Source organism: Pleuronectes platessa, chromosome 3 (genome assembly GCF_947347685.1).
Source record: "Pleuronectes platessa chromosome 3, fPlePla1.1, whole genome shotgun sequence".
In the NCBI taxonomy this organism is placed as follows: Eukaryota; Metazoa; Chordata; class Actinopteri; order Pleuronectiformes; family Pleuronectidae; genus Pleuronectes; species Pleuronectes platessa.
This window is the reverse complement of record NC_070628.1, coordinates 7,706,634-7,726,032: the sequence shown is the minus strand read 5'-3', so window position 1 is coordinate 7,726,032 and position 19,399 is coordinate 7,706,634. Positions and strand designations below refer to the sequence as shown.

The window sequence follows — 19,399 nt, the reverse complement described above, 5'->3', positions numbered from 1 at the left end:
TTCATTTTATTATATTATTTTATTCCTCACATTTCCCCCCCCTTAAGTGGCCCTAATACTCAGTCGTACAAAGACCTTGGCAACCACTGTGTAAAATATAAAAGTATATTCACGGGTAATCCTGTTATATGTGTGTGAAATTAACATTATACAGTTAGTAATGTAATATTATAAAGAGGGCATATGACAGGCCCCTGGGAGTTAGCATTAGAGAGCATTGTGCTGGGATGACAGACCTGAATGTGCAGCTGATTGAATCCATCTGGTCGTCTCGCTGTGTTTTACCTCACGGTGGAGAAGTCACCACTCTCAGAAACTGCTTTCAAAGAACAACCCGGTTCGCTCTTCTCTCCACGGGGCGTAAATTAAAGCAAATTTATTCATCAACTCTAAATATTCAAGCAGAATTTTCCTCCACAAGTGCTGTTTGTCCCTCTTCCTGAAAATCTTGCTGCGAATACTGCGACTTAATGCTGGCACAGTAAATGGAGCTTGATGAATCCCGAAGCTAATATTAACACACCAGCATATTTGTTAAAAAAAAACACAGTTTGAGTGGATTCCCTGAGAACACTGGAGTGTTACAGTGCTTGTGATGGCTGTGAGGCAAACTGGACCAGATGGTGTTTGGATATCTCTGCTGTAACATACAGTGTGTTTGGTGACTTGGAAGATACCCCACTCTATACTGCCCACTTGTGGCCGTGCTGCAGAGGAGGCAGAATGTGGAGGCTCAGGGACTTTGAATGGAAAGGATATGAAGCTCCAAGAAGCTGCTGCACGAGCCAAATGTTTGCTAATGTTGTTGTTCCCATCTGCTGTGCTGTGATATGGAATCTGATACAGAGAGGTGCTGTTGATCAGATTCTGCAAATGTTTTTTTATCAGAACCTCAAGTAACCCTGAACCGGGCCTCGCCAGGTTTCTTATATAGAGCATTGGAGCCATTAGCGTTTCGGTCCACGAGCAAATGTCTGATCAATGATTTGTTTTCCTTTATGTGGATTTCTTCTTATTTTTGGCCACGGGCCTCATGAGCTGAATGGATAAATGAATTAGGAGTTCCTGCAGGGCGGCGCTCGCTCAGCACTTTGCTGTGCACAAGTACACAATTCTTATCTGTTGTTATCTGTGCACACATCTGTCTGGTTGCAGCTGTTCAAGGGGAAGTTCTTCTACTGCGATGGACTCGACATCACAAACATCACCAATAAAACTCAGTGTCTGAGCACAGGATACCGCTGGATCCGCCGGAAATACAACTTTGACAACCTGGGACAGGTCTCAGACACACACACACACACACACACACACACACACACACACACACACACACACACAGAAATATGTTTACACCCTTAAATTTAATGACTAACGTTATGGGGACTTGCTTTTTGTCCCCATTAGAAAGACACACACTCATCCATCACTGACAGCCGCTCGTACAAACTGATTGATGGCATGACGCTGGTTTACATGTGTCTCGCTCTTCCAGGCGCTGATGTCACTGTTTGTCCTGTCGTGTAAAGACGGCTGGGTCAGCATCATGTATGACGGCCTGGATTCTGTCGGAGTGGATCAGCAGGTGAGAGCGCGCACACACACACACACACACACACACACACACACACACACACACACACACACACACACACACACACACAGAGCAAGAGAGGAAGTGAATAATGAGGAGGCATAAAACTGTTAATCCCGTGTATTTTGTGTTTCTCTGTGTTGTGTGTCAGACTCAGGCTCCATTTAATCTTGTGTTTCGTTCTTCAAGCAGAAAAGGGGAAATATTTCGGGAGAGGGGGAATATTTCAGGAGCGAGAGGAGGTGCACGGAGAGAGAGAAGGCAGATGGATAAATAGATGTGACTTGACAGTGCTGGCAGTTTCACTGCTGACTCATTACTTACATTGTCTTCTTGTTTATGCTCTCTCCTCTTCTTCTCCCCCCCACCTCACCCCTTGTTCCTCACTCTCTGGTTCTCCCCCTTTCTCCTTTTTGTCCCTACGCTACCTCCACACCGCTCTTCTTTCCCCTCTCTCTCTCTCTCTCTCTCTCTCTCTCTCTCTCTCTCTCTGTCTTATCTTCTGCTGCAGCCAATAAGAAACAACGACCCGTGGATGCTGCTGTTCTTCATCTCGTTCCTCCTCATCGTCAGCTTCTTTGTGCTCAACATGTTTGTGGGCGTGGTGGTGGAAAACTTCCACAAGTGTCGCCAGCAGCAGGAGGAGGAGGAGGCGCGGGTGAGGGAGGAGAAGCGACAGAAGCGCCTGGAGAAGAGGAGGAGAAGTGAGGAAGGGGATGGGGGGGGTTGGTGAATGGGAAACCAGAATTTGGCCTAAAGTATGTGGACACCAGATCATCACAAAAACGGGGGGCGTGAATCTGCTTCAGTAACAGCCTCAACTCTTCTGTGGAGGTGTTTCACATGAATTTGGAATTGACAGCTCCCCTAAAGCGTCTTCTCCATGTTAGTGGATGGGACATGGGCCAAATTATCAAAAGTCAAAGTCGTTCTTTTCACACATTTTTTTATTCCATTACTTATTTGATGCTATTTGACAGCTGGAACTGAGCTGCTGTGCAAACTCTGGCTCTAAATGACATCATCTGTGCAGGATGGCAGCGTCTGGATCCAGGATATTTTTTGCATCATCTCTGGATAGTGGGAGAAAAGTGCAGACATACAGTCTGTACTTTTCCTTTCAGCTTCGGGGTCATTATTCTCAGGGCTGAATTGATATTGGCTACACAACATCTGCAGGAGCATCAATGATGACTCTGACAATGACGAGGTCATCTCGCTTTTATTTGTGGCCCCTTCCATTTCACATCGGGTCTAATTCGCTGGAGTCGTCCGTGTCTCTGCAGTAAATGTTCCTGTATTTTATTGAAAACCGACATTAACGTCACATCGTGTATTATGAGGCCTTCTGTAGTTATTGACTTTGTCGTTACATTCATCCAGACAAAGTTGTTTGTTTCTATCCCTTCTTCTGAGGAAGAGACATAGTGTTTCTGCTCAGTTTAATTTACATCATATAGGAAAGAATGTCAGTCAAGCAACTATAAAATAAAATACTAGAAATGTGGCAGCTGAAGAACAGATCAGAGGAACTGCAGCCAGAGGACACTGGAGAACGTGATGTGGTTTGCAGTTTGTCCCCAAGGTGTCGGATGTGGCAGAGGTCAAGACCCTGTGGAGTCCAGCTCTGGAAATAAAACATCCTTTTATTGACCTGACTCAGGAAATATGATACTGCAAAGCTGGAAGCAATTTATTGTTCTATAACATTGCTCCCTGTAGCGTTAAGATTTCCCCTTAACTTAAACTAAGGGTCCTAACCATAAAAAAAAAGCCCCATGACTCAATTTATACAAGACAAGGACGTTTGTGTACTTTTGGCCATAATGATAAACGTGTAAAGTTTTAACCTATATAACTCTCACTTATTGCCACTGCGCACTCTCTCTCTCTCTCTCTCTCTCTCTCTCTCTCTCTCTCTCTCTCTCTCTCTCTCTCTCTCTCTCTCTCTCTCTCTGCAGTGTAATCTCTAGTATTGCTTTTCCCTTTGTCAGTTTACTGTCTGGCAGCAGACAGCGAGGGTTTCTGCCCAAAGACACCTTGAGGTGCCATGCAGTGTGTGCATGGGTGATGGATAGGATTGAATTCCTGAGGTGGCAGTTTTAGTCTGTACACACACACACACACACACACAACCACACATGCACACTCACTCTCACACACACACACACAACCACACATGCATACTCACTCGCACTCACAGCAGTGCGCCACTTGGCAACCACTTCATCAATGACTTCATAGCCCATATCATATTTTTATTTCAGAAGTGTTTTAATGACCAAATGTGTGTGTGTGTGTGTGTGTGTGTGTGTGCGTCACAGGGGCCCAGGAGAAACCGTATTACTCCGACTACTCCCCGCTGCGTCGATCCATCCACACCGTGTGCACCAGCCACTACCTGGACCTCTTCATCACCATCATCATCTTCACCAACCTCATCACCATGAGCATGGAACACTACAACCAGCCTAAGGTAACCATGGCAACACCTTCTCCCACCTGTCCTAGAACCATAGTAATGAAGGCGGTGGGACAGTACAGCTACAGTGTTTGAAGTGTGTGTGTGTGTGTGTGTGTGTGTGTATCTGTGTGTGTGTGCGCTTCCTGCAGTACTTCGAGGAAATTCTGAAGTACTGCAATTATGTCTTCACGGTGGTTTTTGTCATCGAGACGATCCTCAAACTCGTCGCCTTCGGCCTGCGGCGCTTTTTCAAAGAGAGGTAATCACGCCATCGCATGAACACAAAGACGCTTCGAGACATACAGCATCTGCCAGCTGACATTGTGTGTCTTTGTGTGTGTGTGTGTGTGAAGATGGAACCAGCTGGACCTTGCCATTGTGTTGTTGTCCCTCATGGGAATCGCGTTGGAGGAAATCGACCTGAGTGCTTCCTTGCCCATTAACCCGACCATCATACGCATCATGAGAGTCCTGAGGATAACACGAGGTACACACACACACAGTGACACAAACTAAAACAAAAAATGCTACACACACACCCACAAACAAACGGGATGGTATGTCAGTGACACGTTGTAATGTTTCAGTGCTGAAGCTCCTGAAGATGGCGACAGGGATGAGGTCCCTGCTGGACACTGTGATGCAAGCCCTGCCTCAGGTAAGAGGCCTCACTGATGCTACCACACACAAGAGGTTTGTTCAAGTCCCCGCCTGGTTTCCAGATCTGATGAAATGCAGACAGCTTGTTTTATTAAGCAATTTATGAGGCCTGGCACCCCCCCCGCCTCCCCCATGATTTACTGACATCACTGATTTCCCAGCCCGCTGGTGTTAACCCCGGAGACCCCAAATAACCACTCAACAAGCACTAAGTCATCCGAGTGTTTAGCTTCAGACTAAATGCTAATTCCTCCATTTATCACCAGTTAAACTGTAACTTTATGGCACATAGCTTCTTGGCTGCTCCGGGTTGTTTTCATACTCGGCGTCCGTGAGAAGATGAAATATGAAAGTCCAGTTGAAGTCTTATCGCACACGGAGACACCACACGGCAATTTATTGTCCTCTGAGGCCGGCTTGTAAAATGCTGTCAAGTTGTAACGGCTGCAGTATTTCTCTCCGCTGCTTTTCGCTGCTTGTGAGCTGGAGACTAAAATTAGCGGAATGCTACAAGCAGAGAGGATTTCTGGATGGCGGCAGCAGCATGAGTGATTCTTCCTCTCCCTGCTGGAGTTCTCTGCAGCGGCTCCTGTCTCATTGATGATGCTTTGTTTTTGATGCAGTGCTATTGTTGGTCTCAACCAGAAATTCATGAGCAAGGACTGAAGTGCACTGTCCTGGAAAACCTTAGTTAGCTCTACTCCCTGGATGGGAATGTCGACTGGTTGCTGAACCTCTTCGGTCAACACTAGAATATCTCAATTACTGCCAGAACAATTCATGTCCTCACAAGGCGAGTTTGTGAAAACTTCTTTAGTCCATTAAGGTTTTATCTAAAAGTATCATCAGTTTAAGTATTTAACATTTTCAACTCTTTGGTTTATGACGAAATACCTGCAAAGCTAGGGCAGTGTAAATCCGAACGTAAACAAAAGCATTCATAAAGACAGGCGAAGGATCCTTATTTTTCATTATTGATAATTATAGCTCAGAATACTGTCACTAAATTATGAAATTATCGTAGATCAAGAGAATTTGATCATTCTTGATCGTACAGAGGGCAAAGTGATTATCGTGCATCTGGTAACACTGCACTTGTTGAATATTAAACGAGCAGTGATTGATGAATAGCAGAGACCAAAGTGCTAACTCGTTTAAGAAACTATTAGGGTTTCTCTATCATTTTATAAGTTCTTGACCTTAATATGAAAAGTGCGAATAAAGGCAAATAACATGGAATTGAATTGAGAACAGTTAAGGATGACGTCGGATGTGGTGCAGTGCACGAGGCATCAGGAAGTGCAGGGAGTGTGGTGCACGTGGCCAAGAGGGGGGGGGGGGGGGGGGGAATACAGGGCAAATACACATTTATAATCTGTTTGAGGTGCAGTTCTGAGGTGGAACCATTTGGGATCTCCTCTCCAACTTGAATGGGTTAGTCCAGAATCCCACGGAGCTTCACAGTAAAACACAGCTGCTCCTAAAAACCAGTAGGGACCTCGAGCGACACGAGGGGATTGAACCCTCTGCAGCGGCGTCCCCTGCGCTTCATGTCTGCATCCTCTCACTAGACTTCTCTACGAGGGGAAGGCGAGTCACTTCCATGTGAATCTGCTCGCTGCCATTTTTTGACTACACAAACATGTTTGTCGTTCATGAGGACTGGAAATCCAGGCTGGGAAAAGTGTGCCTTGTGTTTCTGAAACTGAAATCTGAGATATGATTCAACTCCAGGTATCACGACGGCTCCTGTTAGTTTCTAAGAAGTAGTAAACATCAATCCAGTAAGGCTTTGCAGTCTTTGTCTATGGCTTCTCTTCTATCTGTTTGCATGATTGCGTCGCTCTCTCTCTCTCTCTCTCTCTCTCTCTCTCTCTCTCTCTCTCTGTATACTGTACATGTCTTTTTCTCTGTGGATCATACACTGTATATATCTGTGTGTGCGTGTAATATGTCCGTCTAGGTGGGGAATCTGGGTCTGCTCTTCATGTTGCTGTTCTTCATCTATGCAGCTCTGGGAGTTGAGCTCTTTGGAAAACTGGGTTAGTGTGTGTGCGCGTGTATGTGCATGCATGTGCGTGTGTGTGTGTGTGTTGGTGTGTGTGTGTGCGCGAGTGTGTGCATGCATATAAATCAGTGCTGATGTGCAGATGTCTGTGTGTGTGTGCGTGTGCGTGTGCGTGTGCGTGTGCGTGTGCGTGTGCGTGCGTGCCTCAGCTGACATTGGTGAGATACACGTGGATTACGTAACATGAATACATTTTGTTGTGTTGCATACATTAATTATGTCGATGTAGAATCAATGTTTCTCATCAGTGCTTTAATCTACACACACACTTTCTTCTCTCCCCTCGTCCTTCCTCCTTCGAGCTCAGCGCCTCTCACGCTCTCTCCCTCTCCTCGCCCTCTTTCAGAGTGTTCCGAGGAGAACCCATGCGAGGGCCTGAGTCGCCACGCCACCTTCGACAACTTTGGCATGGCTTTCCTCACGCTCTTCAGGGTGTCCACCGGGGACAACTGGAATGGGATTATGAAGGTTATTTCCTCTCTCTCTCTCTCTCTCTCTCTCTGGAGCATTTCAGGCATATGCACAGACATATGCAGAGTATCAGTTATGAGACAGGTGTTGCATTAAGCGGAGAGCAGATCAATGCTTTTACGACAGACTAAGAGCTGCTGATATTAGAGGGTTAGGAGGGCGTATTATTCTTCTTTGACAGGCTCAAGGTCCTTTCACGCTCAGATCAACATCCCCCCCTGTTGGAGAGGAGAGAAAATACAGCCTGCCACGTTGAAAGACCTGAATATCACCTTAATCCCTTTTATCTGTTATCTGCTTCCTTTATTGCTTCATGCATAACGTTTGTCCTCTCCTCTTATCACCGTCCTCCAGGACACTCTGCGCGAGTGCCGCCCGCAGGACCGCCACTGCCTCACCTACCTGCCCCTGATCTCCCCCATTTACTTCGTCACCTTCGTCCTCACGGCCCAGTTCGTGCTGGTCAACGTGGTCGTGGCCGTTCTGATGAAGCACCTGGAGGAGAGCAACAAGGAGGCGCAGCTGGAGGAGATGGAGGAGAAGAAGGAGCGGGAGGAGAAGAAGGAGCAGGAGGAGAGGAAGGAGAGGGAGGAGAGGGAGGAGGCCAACCGACGGCTCAGCGCGGTGTCTCTGAGCGGAGCCCCGGGGCCGAACGTGGACGCACCTGCTCAGGTGACGTTCAGCGTGTGTTCATATTTCTGGGGACACTGGGGACATTTGATGGGGGGGGGACACTGACAATGATGATCTCATGTGGCAGGTGCAGGTCGAGGATGAGGAGTGTTCCCAAGGCAACCTGCTGAGCATGGGACGCATGATGTCTCTCCCCAGCGACAGCTACGTGCAGCCACTCAGATGTTCCCCCCATCCTCCCGTTGGCCACGAGGTTTACTCCGGCTACAGCTACACAGGTACTTACGCTATTTATAGCCCATTCAATTAAGGCAGCGTTTTTTTTTACTGTGCCATAACCACTAACTGATTGCTGTAAAGATTATTGCTTCCACAAATAGCTTCAAAAGGCAGCTGGGGTGTGATGTGGCACAAGTGAGTGACTCTGCTGTTACAGAACCTGATGGAATAAGATGCGGTTTTCATAATGTTGACAAATTGAACATAAAGTAAATTGGTGGACTTATTTTTAAGCGCTGGTGGTTCTATCCCAGAGTAGCTTTAGAGCAGCTTGGCTAGAATCCACTCATCGAAACAGAGTAATAGGGAGTTTTAAGTGTATTTGTGTTTTAGAGTTAGATTGAAGTATATTACAAAATAAGGAATAGCAAGGACATTTAGAGTGAGATGGACAAACCCCCCAAAAAGGACTTATTCACAACCGTTTTACTTTATATCTTTGTGTTTGTGTAAATACACTTAGAGCCACGAAAACATTCCATTCCTTGTTTGCATACACAGTCAGTGAAGCTGATTATGGCTCTACCTTATTCTGATCCTGTCATCCATGCGATTATCTACTGTGAACCTTATCTTCTGCAGGCTCCATGTCGTCTCTGACCTCCAGTAACGGCGGCTCCATGCTGCAGGTTCCAGGAGCTCTGCCCGCCATCAGCCACGCCACGCTGGGAACCGGCCGCAGCTCGAGGCCGATGATCTGCCTCAGCACGGCCCAGAGCTCCGAGAGACACTCCCCGCACAGACTCAGTCCGGCCGACAGCACGGAGGGACACAGGCTCAGTCCCGCTCACAGGATGAACAGACTGAACTCAGCTCACAGTATAGACGGATACAGGTTCAGCCCGGCACATCGGATAGACAGACACAGGCTCAGCTCTGCTCACAGTATGGACGGATACAGGCTGAGCCAGGACCATAACGCAGACCGGCCCAGACTCATGTCCAGTCACAGTATAGACAGACACTCGTCCCTCAGACTGAGTCCCACCCACAGTGCCAGCAGACATCCCTCTCATTGGCTCAGTCCTGAAGACAGTTTGGACCGAAACATGCTCAGTCCCTCCTACGTCCCCGACAGTTCAATCCAGAGGAGACCAGCTTCTTTCCACACCTCCAGCAGACAGCTAAGAAGACAGGTGGGTGTTCCTCACCTCTTCTCTTCATCTTTATCTTCATCTTCTCTTCTCTTCTCTTCTCTTCTCTTCTCTTCTAACCCCTCTCTTCTCACCTCTTCTCTCCTCTTCTCTTCTCTTCTCTTCTCTTCTCTTCTCTTCCCTTATCTTCTCTTCTCTTCTAACCCCTCTCTTCTAACCCCTCTCTTCTCACCTCTTCTCTTCTCTTCTCTTCCCTTCTCTTCTCTTCTCTTCTCACGTCTTCTCTCCTATATACTATAAATATGTATTTTCTTACATTATTTAAATATATTATTTCTTAATTTTAGTCCCAACTCATTACCACCAGACCAATCTGCCCCCAGAAGAACAAATATAATACTATAACAGCAAATGTGTCAGATCCAAAAAGAACCTTTAAATTATTAAATGATTTACGTAAATTCAAAAGAAAAATAACAACACACATCAAAATATTTTAGTGATTACACACATAAACCTGTGAGGGATGTAACACAAAGTCGTATTGTTTTTTGAATGGTGATGAGGTGCAAACTTTTCACCTCTTTTCTGTTAAAAATGAAGCCAGTTAAGTTAAATTAAGAATTAAGTGTTCACCGTGATGGATTAAACAAACCAAGGCAATGGTTCGGTAATGGAAATTGATGATGCCTGGAATTGGAGGAGAAATGGCCACGTTTGCAGAATCTTAAACAAAGGAGGGGAAATGAAAGATTTATCGTGATTGGCTGATTGAGATCATGGGAACAAATCTGATTGGATAACTGCAAACACCCCACAGCTGATTAGAAGAGAGGCCAGAGGGTGAACGGGACCTGGAAAAAGTCTTTAACTGAAGCTTAATTAAGAATATACAAGTATTATTGATTCTGCTCCATGCTTTGTAGTGTGGGTGCGTTGGACTGCAAGACCACAAATTCTTTTCACCACATCATGAATCATCACAAGATTGTTCTAATGCACAGGATGTGATGATGTTCAATTAAAAAAACTTATTTAAAAAACTGCTGTCCTTTATTTTATATTTTTGATCCAGGTTGATTGACACTTTTATTGTTTGTTGTCTTAATTTAATTCATTCACAGGTTCTATTCTTCAGTTGTGCTGAGTTATCACATCGTACTCAGTGTTGTTGTGCATGTGTTGTTTCTGCAGGAGGCCGTGCGCGGAGATTCTCTGGATCACGGCTCAGCAGACAATCTGGCCGAGCCTCACCTTACTGTGCCCACCGTCTCTTCCACGCCACAACGCCAGCGATCGTCCAGTGTGCACACGCTGAAGTACGCTCACCCCCAGAGGGTCATCTCGAGCCGCAGCCCCAGCCGGAGCCACGGTGAAACCAATGGACGAGAACATGCACCTGAGCAGGCCGACGGCGGTTCACAGCCAGACACAGGTGTGGAGAAAAGACCACAGAGCTTTTCCAGTCTGATGGGTTCCGGCGGCGAGTCCACCCCATCAGCTCCGCTCTGTGGCTCCAGAGGGCCCAGCTTCGGCCCCGGCTCCGGCACGGGGCCACAGGTGGACGACGCTGACGAGGAGGTCAGCCGCATTAACAGTTCTGGTCACACTGACTCACACACACAACTCCCTCCCAGCTCTTCACACAAAACCAGACACCTCGACCCGAGCCCCGCAGAGCACAGGAGCCAATCAGTGTCCCCGGTGTTGGGCAGGAAGAGGAAGCAGAGGATGAGCCCGCCGCCAGGGGAGGAGCCGGTCATCAAGGCAACCCAGCTGATGGACAGCAATGTCGATCTGAGGAGGCGAACTCTGTCCTTTGATGCCACGAGCCTCTCGCCCAATCAAGCAGAGGGGAGCTCCGTGGACGACTGAACTCAGCGACCGGTTGATGGATTTGGTTATTCTCTTAAAAATGGAGGAGACAAGTGTGCTGCTGGAGCTGGAGCGCACGAGAGGGGCGGGAGTCGCAATCCAAAACGGGAAGGATTACCGGTTTCCTGTTTCAGGCCACGCCCTTCGCCTCGTCCCGTCCAATCACAGGATATTCACAGGGTGTTTGAGATGAACTCATTCAGACTGTGATGATGTATGAGTGTGTTCAAAGACTTGCATCCCGTTGTGCTGCACACAAGGAGACGATTCCGTTTCCTCCCTCATAGTCCTAGCTTTAGTTCAGACACAGTATTCTCTCTCTCCTGCGATATTTACCCAAACACTAACTTAACCCTTGCTTGCCTTCTTACCCCACTCTCATCCCGAGCCTCGCATCTCAAGCCTAGGTCAGAGTACAGGACCAGATCACAATAAGGTTACTGCTTATAGACATGGAGACAGAAAAGATAGGGACTTCAACCAATGATTATTTGGAGTATCGATTAAAGCTTGGGTTGGTAATCCTGGAAAAGCTAAGGGAGGCAGGCTACACTTTGAAAATATGCAACCGATACATCCCCACCTTCTCCCATCGGGCCCCTCAAAGCTTCGTCTCAAAAACACATCGACGCTCACGGCCTGGTAACGGCTGGAAGTCGACATTTCCGTGATTCACTCACAGCGAAAGGGCGAGTACAGGTTGATTCTGCTCCGATGAAACAAATGGTCGCGTTTATTCCAGTCCACCGAAAGCCACAGACACCATCTTTTTTTGTTTCTTTTATTTCTCTGACGATTCTATTTAATAGTGGCTCTTACTACGATAAGAATAATTCAACGAATAAGTTAAAAATGTTACTTTGAAACAACTCACCAACCCTTCCTTTAATCTGCAGATTAATCGTTGGACTCTCTAAAAAAAGCATTGTCTTCCAACCCAAGGCGATTTCTCATGATCAAAGTTCAATATGCTTGAAAAGTAATCTCACATTTTATTCATTATTAAAATTAATGTTGAATTCAGTTGAATTATTAAAATTCAAACGGCTACCGTCGGATCATCACTTGTGCTGCATCTACAATCAGCATCAATTATGCTGCATAACATTTTACAGAACAGTTCACTAAGTGTTAAAGTCTCTTTCTTGCTGCGTGGTGCAGAAATGAAGGTTTGAGTTCACAAAAGAAAAAGGATTTTTAAAATGATTAAACTTACAAACATTAAAGCTTTTTATATGAAATTGCTTAATTTGTAATTGCACACTTCTACAAATCCTTTTATAAGATATATATCTCTTCAAAAAACTGAAAAACAAATTGTACAGCAGTGGAGTTTTTAGCTGTTAAATAGGACGTCTATTATAACTTCTTTTACCTCTTGACCTGCAGTAAACTGCCAGTGGCTGCAGCTCGATCATTCTCAGATTAAAGTCTAAGCAAACCTCAATATCTCCTTTATTTTTCTCAGATTTTTTCCTCCACGCTTGAAACCTCCCAAAAATGATTTGCTGTTCTAGCCTCTAAGCTGAATCCCTGTTGTGTGACCTAGGCTTTATTAGTCTCTACCTCGCTTCCTCCCAATTCCCACCTCTTCGAATGTTAGTTTTCTCACTTCCCCTCTTTCCACTTTGCTTTTCTCTGTCTTAGTATTCTCAGGGTAGAGGTAGATCAGACGCAGGTGAGTGTGAAGCACGCGATCACAGGCCTGCAGACGTAAGGTCGCCCCCTGCTGTCAGAAGCCAGAGCTGACGTGGGGGGTTGGCGGATGTTCGTGGAGATAAAGCTGTATTAAAGGGGGTTGCAAGGTGAAATGGCGAATGAAGCAGATGCACTGAAGGGCTTATTCCGGTGATGTAACAGTGTGTAAACTCTTTGTAGAAAAAAGCCTGACACTATATTTTATTAACACGGCGGCGATGTGACGAGAGCTTCAAAGGAAACTTCCTACAGTCCTGAATGTCATTTTATCTGCAGGTGCTGGATTGCGAGGACGGGTGACGTTAGTGTTACAGAATGACGAAGAAGCTCGTGATGACTCTGGATGATGCAAATGTTTATAATATTATAAATATAAATATATATATATATAATGTTCCTGCAGATTGTTGGAAGCAGGGAAAGGATGTACAGTGAGCTCACCTGCAGCAACATGATTGGACAGTGCTGGAATAAAACCACTTCCTTTCTGACTTTCACTCGACTCTGTGACCTTGCTTCTGACTCCGTCCTCTCGCCCCGGAGAAAGAGATTCAAACCCGCACGCGGTGGGAGCGGCTGTGGACCTTCAACGTGAGCGCTTTAATCTAAAAATAAAGCTCACACACAGCTGTCGCCTGCTGCTGCTAATCAATTCCTCATAACTCGAGTGCCCTCTCTAATTATAGTCCTCCAGCAGATGTGGATTCACGCGGCTCACACGTCCTCGGATCTACGTCCAGATACGTAATTATGTTAAAAACAGTTTCTCACGTTGCACGATGCAAAAAAGACAGAATTTATTTAAAGACAATGCGACGGGGGACAAAGGCAGACTCGCAGCTCCGTTAGTGCTTGTGGTGCTGGATAGGTTTTATTTTCCAAACTTCATTATTCCACTTCAGCATATCACAATAAAATATTTAATCACATGAATATTTCACACTGGAACACTATAGCGTTCAGAATGCATTAAGCCGACCTGCCTTTATTTCCCTGCCAAGGAAATGTACCAATTCCAGCAAGTTCTATCCCCCACCCCTCCCCCCTCACTTGTTTGCTCACAATCTATTGGTCAAGGCGCCCGACTGTGTCAATTTCAGCCAATGGGAGGCCACGTGTCTGCAGGGCAGCTGGTGATTGGAGAGAGAGGCTGAGGGCAAACAGAACTGTCAATACACCATAGATAAGACCTTGTGTCCTTTAATTTGGCAACGTCATCACTGATCTACATCTATGTTAATCTGCACTTCACCATTTGAACATGCAGTCAAGGTGTGTGTGTGTCTGTGTGTGTGTGTGTCCTTCCAGGTGTATAAACATGTGTGTCCAGGTGTGTCAGTTTCCAGGTGTGAGTGAGTACAGCTGTGGTTTCAGTGCGGCTCTGTGTGTGTGTGTGTGTGTGTGTGTGTGTGTGTGTTTGTGTGTGTGTCTGCAGGAACATTAGACGGTATTCATGACACAGAGAAGTCACAACTAACTAAGCTCAGCCAGCAGTTGACATGGTGAAACTAGACCGTACATGACATGACCCCCAAAATCCCACCAATCCCAGTCCCACCAGTCCCAGGAGAGAATGGAAAGCTACAAAACAGCGAGGCAGGAAGTTGTCCGTGAGGCGTCGATCATCTCACACCTCCTCTCTCTCTCTCTGTCCATGTGTCTGTCTCTAGAAGGCGGGGGCCATCGGTCTCTGCTGTGTGAGTTTCTGCGGGTCCAGGGTCTCGGTGAAGGGCGGGGCCTGATAGGGGTTGGTGGTCACTATGGTGGCACCGTTGGCGATGGGATACGGTGTAGCGCGAGCGTTGCCCGGGGCGGCCTCCAGATGTTGCCATGTGAACAAGTTTGTTTTGCTGCCGGTCAGGAAGCGTCGCAGTGCGCTCAGCGTCAGCACGGTCTGTTAGTAACACAAAAACACACACACACACACACACAAATACACACGCGTGTTAGCAGAGGCTGTTAGTCACACACTGATTTATTTACATTTACATTACCAAATGTAAGATAAGTGTTGCACCACTTGAAAAAAATACATAAATGATGTGTGTCTAAACATTAGGTTTTGAATTTACTGGGTTCACCATCTTGGTTTGGCAGATAAACATGCTAGGACTCGCTGATGAAGACGAATCACAAACTAAAGTGCGGCTCGGACGCCATTTTGTGTCCGAACCCGACCGAGCCCGAGAGAAAACTACTGATTTGTTGAGTGAGTATCTTAATAGTGTTATCTGGAAGGAACGCCGGGGTCGCAGTACACAAAAAATAAAGTCGCTTGACATTGTTATGCGCCTATTATATGTATTTACTTGTTAATCAAAGGTTAATACGCCTTCCCCCTGAGCCCTGCAGATATTGAGTTCCAGAAACTCATCTCCAATGTGGATGGAGAACAGAATGTTCTGTTTTCTTGTGTTTCTTCTGTTCCTGCAGTGGAGAAGCTCACGTGCAGTTTTAGTGCAGTTGCACAAACAGGAAAGAAGGATTGAAGAAACTTTTTTGCGACCCTTGAGTAGCTATTGTGTCAAACTCAACAATGATGGATCCCCAATTTCCCATATATAAATTTTGCATGAACCCTCCTTGCCTGTTAAACTCCTCATCTTACAAGCTCCATTCCCTTTTTGTAACACATCATTTTTTTATGAAAACACAGTATAGTCTCCAAGCATAGACTCTATAAAGTGTGAACCCACTCAACCCAATGTTCTCAGACTTTAGAAAGCCAGAGGACATTAAACATCTGTTTTCACAGGCAGAGTTGAACTCCTTAAATTGACTGGACTTCCCCAAAAAGCATCCAAAGTCAAAAGAACATTGATTTTGTTCGTTTGACTCGTTCTGTGAAGAAAATTGGAGTATTTTTCCACAGGATTAATGGAGAAATATATTTTATGTTAGAATAAAGTGAGGGAGGGAAGGGTCTTAGGCAGCAGCCACTGCTCGTCCTCCGTGAAGGAAATGCTCTTACATGTGTTTATAGCCAGCAGACACAGATAACCCTGAAAGTACAACACACACCGCTGGTCACACACACACTTATGGGGATGATGAAGACACATTCACATGAACGTACACACACAGATGTAGTTGTACACACAGATATAAGCATACAGACCCAGGAGAGGATGGAGAAGAAGCAGAAAGTGATGGTGGCTCTGGCGGCATCGGAGCCCTGGGCCAATGGCAGCTCTTCTGGAGAGGTCGCCTGCCACTGATTGGCCAGAAAACAGAAGCCAACGAACCACAGGAAGCTGGCGAGGCCTGGAGGGGGGGAGGACAGAGGGGGGGAGGACAGAGGGGCTTTTAGGGCTTTAGGTTGTAAAAGGCTCATGTGAATCGATACCACCGCTAATTCAATTAAGATGTTAAAATCATCTAAACAGCAGCAACAACACAACTAATAGGCGTCATATAAGCAGCTCTGTGTTGTTGGGTCGTAAACTAATGAAAGTTTGACCTGATGATAGCGCTACATGAAAAGTTAATGGTCTACAAGTCATCCTGAGGCTATTGGGAATGACTATGCCAAATCTGATGGCAGTACTTCTGACAGGCTTTACGGAAAACCACACATTTTAACCTCATGGTGGCGCTAGAGGAAAAATATAGGGATCAACTAAGTTATCAGTGAAAGTTTGTACACATGTTGTGGTATTTAGTCTCATGGACGTTGACGAGGCCGATTGCAAAGAGAACATAAAGACTTTATAAAATCGATGACTCTTTGGAGGAGCTAACTAACCATCATGATGTTGATGATCAGCAGAAACTACAGAACATAAAACCACGTGTAACCATAAAGTGTCACTTTTATACTTTGATTTGATGTATATTTTTATACCGTAGGACATAGCCATGCTAGCTGTTTCCTTTTTAGAGCTTTATCTTATTCTGTTAATAACCTCGTCCAAGTTTTGTCTTCCATACTTTCACTACTTAAGTTGTATTCCTTTCCTTTTTTTTATATATATATTTTTGGGTTTAAAATTTTTGCGCCTATTTATTTCTCAACCTTTGACAATCCGTCCACGACGTTTGTGTTTATCCATACCGGAGAAGACGAGGTCCAGCAGGACGGCGCGTCTTCTGTCCCGGATGTTGCTGATGGAGGGAAAGTAAACGTCCAGGATCAGGAAACAGATACTGCCCAGGAAACAGGCCACGCCCACAGTGATGCCATAGTTGCAGGCGTCGGCGTTGTTGTTGAAGACGCAGAGCAGCCGCTCGCTGCCGATGTTGATGTAGCCCTCGTTCACGATGCAGCTGAACACCACCACGGAGAAAACCTGCCGGGAGAGAGACACGTGGGCCGGGTCATTATCTCACGGGGGCGAGAGAGAGAGAATGAACTCACACTGATGTATGAATGAGCTCTCATTCCTCATACAGGCCCCACAATACAAACACTGTGTGAGTGGTGTGAGGGGATGAGAGGCAGAGGGACGATTCAAATAGATGTTTCTCTTTAATATAAAGGTTTAGTTCACCAAAGATGACAAAACACAAACCATAAAAACCAACATGTTCTCACCCATTACCACGACTGATACATATTCAGCCGTGCAGTCGCTATAAACAGTCGTCCAGTTTGGTGAAGCGGGGATCAAGAAACTCCATTTAACCAAATAAAGGGTCACTTCACCCAAATTACAAAACATCTTCCCACTCACTCTTAATGGTAATGAGCCGGTTGCAGTTCAGGGACTTTGAGACTTCCACCGGTGATTAAACCAAACGAGCCGCGTGTCTCCACACAAAGTATCTCCAGGTAACTGAGGATGATTCATTGTATTAAAAGCCTTGTTTTTTAGTATCCCAAGTAATTATAGAGGATCCTCCTGAAAAGACTCTTTGCCGTTGAGCTTTTTCTCATGTTAATATATTTTTTGATATATTTTATTCGGTGAAAACACAACCGAAATTCCCTTTACCTCCAAAAGGGTAAACATTTTTTGTCGGGTCTCAAAATAGAACTCTCCTTAAGTGTTTGCATCACGTCGGCTGAAATATGAAAGCTTCCATGTTGACTTCTTGACCCCCAGTTTAGCCATGGAGGAACTTTTTGGCTGCTGGTGCAAAGTTACACCAGTAAAGCCAAGAAAGAGGAAGAATGGAAGCTACTAGAATTCATTGTAAGACAATAATTAATTTCTCTTCTTTTATAGACCCAACAATTAACTGGTTTCATTTTAATTGGCATAAATGGTTTAGACCTTACACTTAATAAATCAATAATGAAATGTTCTGGTACATCCTTCAGGTCTCCATTGTTTTGTATACTGACCTGCTCCAGGTTTTTCATATCTGAAAAGCTTAATCATTCCAAATTACTGCAGATGCTTTGTCTCTATCGTGAATGGAAAATTGCTTCTGACTAACTACGAGCTGCGTTGAATTATAAGACCCAGCTCCGGGGGGCTGTTAACCTGCTTTGACTCCTTAGAAGCAGGTTGTTGTGTTATGTCCTCGGTGCACATTACAGGTCTGTGTGGTGACTCACATGCAGACACTGGGATGTGTCACCTCTGAAGCTGAAGCTGAAGCTGAGCGCAGACACAAAGAGGCCCGGATAAACATATGGTAATCACCCTGTGCTGCTGCAGCTCCAACCTGCAGCTGCAGCACTGGGATCAGGTCTGTTCATCACGAGACATTAGCACCACAACAGATCCCTTTATGAAAACTGGGTTCCATTCATGTCATGAGCGGTGCCGGAGCCGCAGGCTACATGCAGACTGTGAATGGGAGACAGACAGACGTGGGGGTGCAGGCCCATCCACCGACAGTCACCGTGCAGAGGAGGCTTACCCACGACATCAGTCTGAGGATGGTCCGGGGATGGGTGAAGAACGCGACCGGGTCGAAGGAGACGCTCCCGGCCCTCCCGGCTCCGTACGCGCCCGCTGGCTCCATCCCGCCGGGTGTGTGCAGCCTGACGCCCGCAGAGAGAAGGAGAGGAGTCGGTGAGCGAGCGGAGGAGCGGCGGCGTCCTCCTCCTCCAGCTCCGAGTGAAGTCACAGCGCGTCACCGGGAGCCGAGCGCAGGCTGCTGCGCGTGGACGGTCGGTTCTCATGGAAACACGGTGCTGGAGATCATTCCCCTCCAAAACGATAAATGTGTGTTTGTATATTTAAGTAGGCTGTATAACCTTAAATCCCCCATGATTAGAATTGTATATAGACTATATCATTTAACTCACAGTGCACCCTTAAAAAGAAGGTTCAAATTAAAACCAAAAGTGGTTCTTCACTGCGATGCCATAAGGGAAACCTTTTAGCTTTTACTTGTTGATTCTTGAAAGAACTATTTATCCAGGACTTCTTTAAAGAACCCAATTGGGCATAAAAAAAGGTTCTTTAGCGAGAAAAGGTTCCAGAGCACTGGCAAAGAACCGGATTTTCCTTAGTGTGTGTCACGATAATTCTCCCTTTTTACAAAATTCTATTTTTGAGACTAGCAATTTTAGGAATGTGATCCAAACAGATTAAACCTTTAGTTTGTAATCTATGTTGTTTTTCTGTGGAGCCAAAGACTTCTTTCTACATTGTGGACAATAAAAC

At 45.8% G+C, this 19,399-nt stretch overlaps 2 protein-coding genes across 2 annotated transcripts in view; one reads left to right on the top strand and one right to left on the bottom strand.

The window, feature by feature from the left end:
- Positions 1–13,291, top strand: part of LOC128432476 (voltage-dependent T-type calcium channel subunit alpha-1H) — a 45,067-nt gene extending 31,776 nt beyond the window's left edge. Inside the window, exons 22-34 of the mRNA XM_053417710.1 lie at positions 1,156–1,281; positions 1,496–1,585; positions 2,106–2,298; positions 3,919–4,070; positions 4,208–4,317; positions 4,412–4,545; positions 4,646–4,716; positions 6,682–6,760; positions 7,133–7,254; positions 7,612–7,929; positions 8,018–8,168; positions 8,752–9,305; positions 10,458–13,291. Coding sequence (XP_053273685.1) covers positions 1,156–1,281; positions 1,496–1,585; positions 2,106–2,298; positions 3,919–4,070; positions 4,208–4,317; positions 4,412–4,545; positions 4,646–4,716; positions 6,682–6,760; positions 7,133–7,254; positions 7,612–7,929; positions 8,018–8,168; positions 8,752–9,305; positions 10,458–11,138 — 2,781 coding nt within the window. The 3' untranslated portion in view covers positions 11,139–13,291. The remainder of the gene's footprint in view (positions 1–1,155; positions 1,282–1,495; positions 1,586–2,105; positions 2,299–3,918; positions 4,071–4,207; positions 4,318–4,411; positions 4,546–4,645; positions 4,717–6,681; positions 6,761–7,132; positions 7,255–7,611; positions 7,930–8,017; positions 8,169–8,751; positions 9,306–10,457) is intronic.
- Positions 13,292–14,502: 1,211 nt separating this feature from the next.
- Positions 14,503–18,752, bottom strand: LOC128432656 (synaptogyrin-3-like). Its single transcript, XM_053417724.1, has 4 exons — positions 18,648–18,752; positions 16,891–17,125; positions 15,955–16,100; positions 14,503–14,730 (listed from the first exon to the last, which is right to left on the bottom strand). The coding sequence occupies exons 1-4, from the start codon at positions 18,750–18,752 to the stop codon at positions 14,503–14,505; spliced, it is 714 nt and encodes a 237-aa protein (XP_053273699.1).
- Between the last annotated feature and the right edge of the window lie 647 nt (positions 18,753–19,399).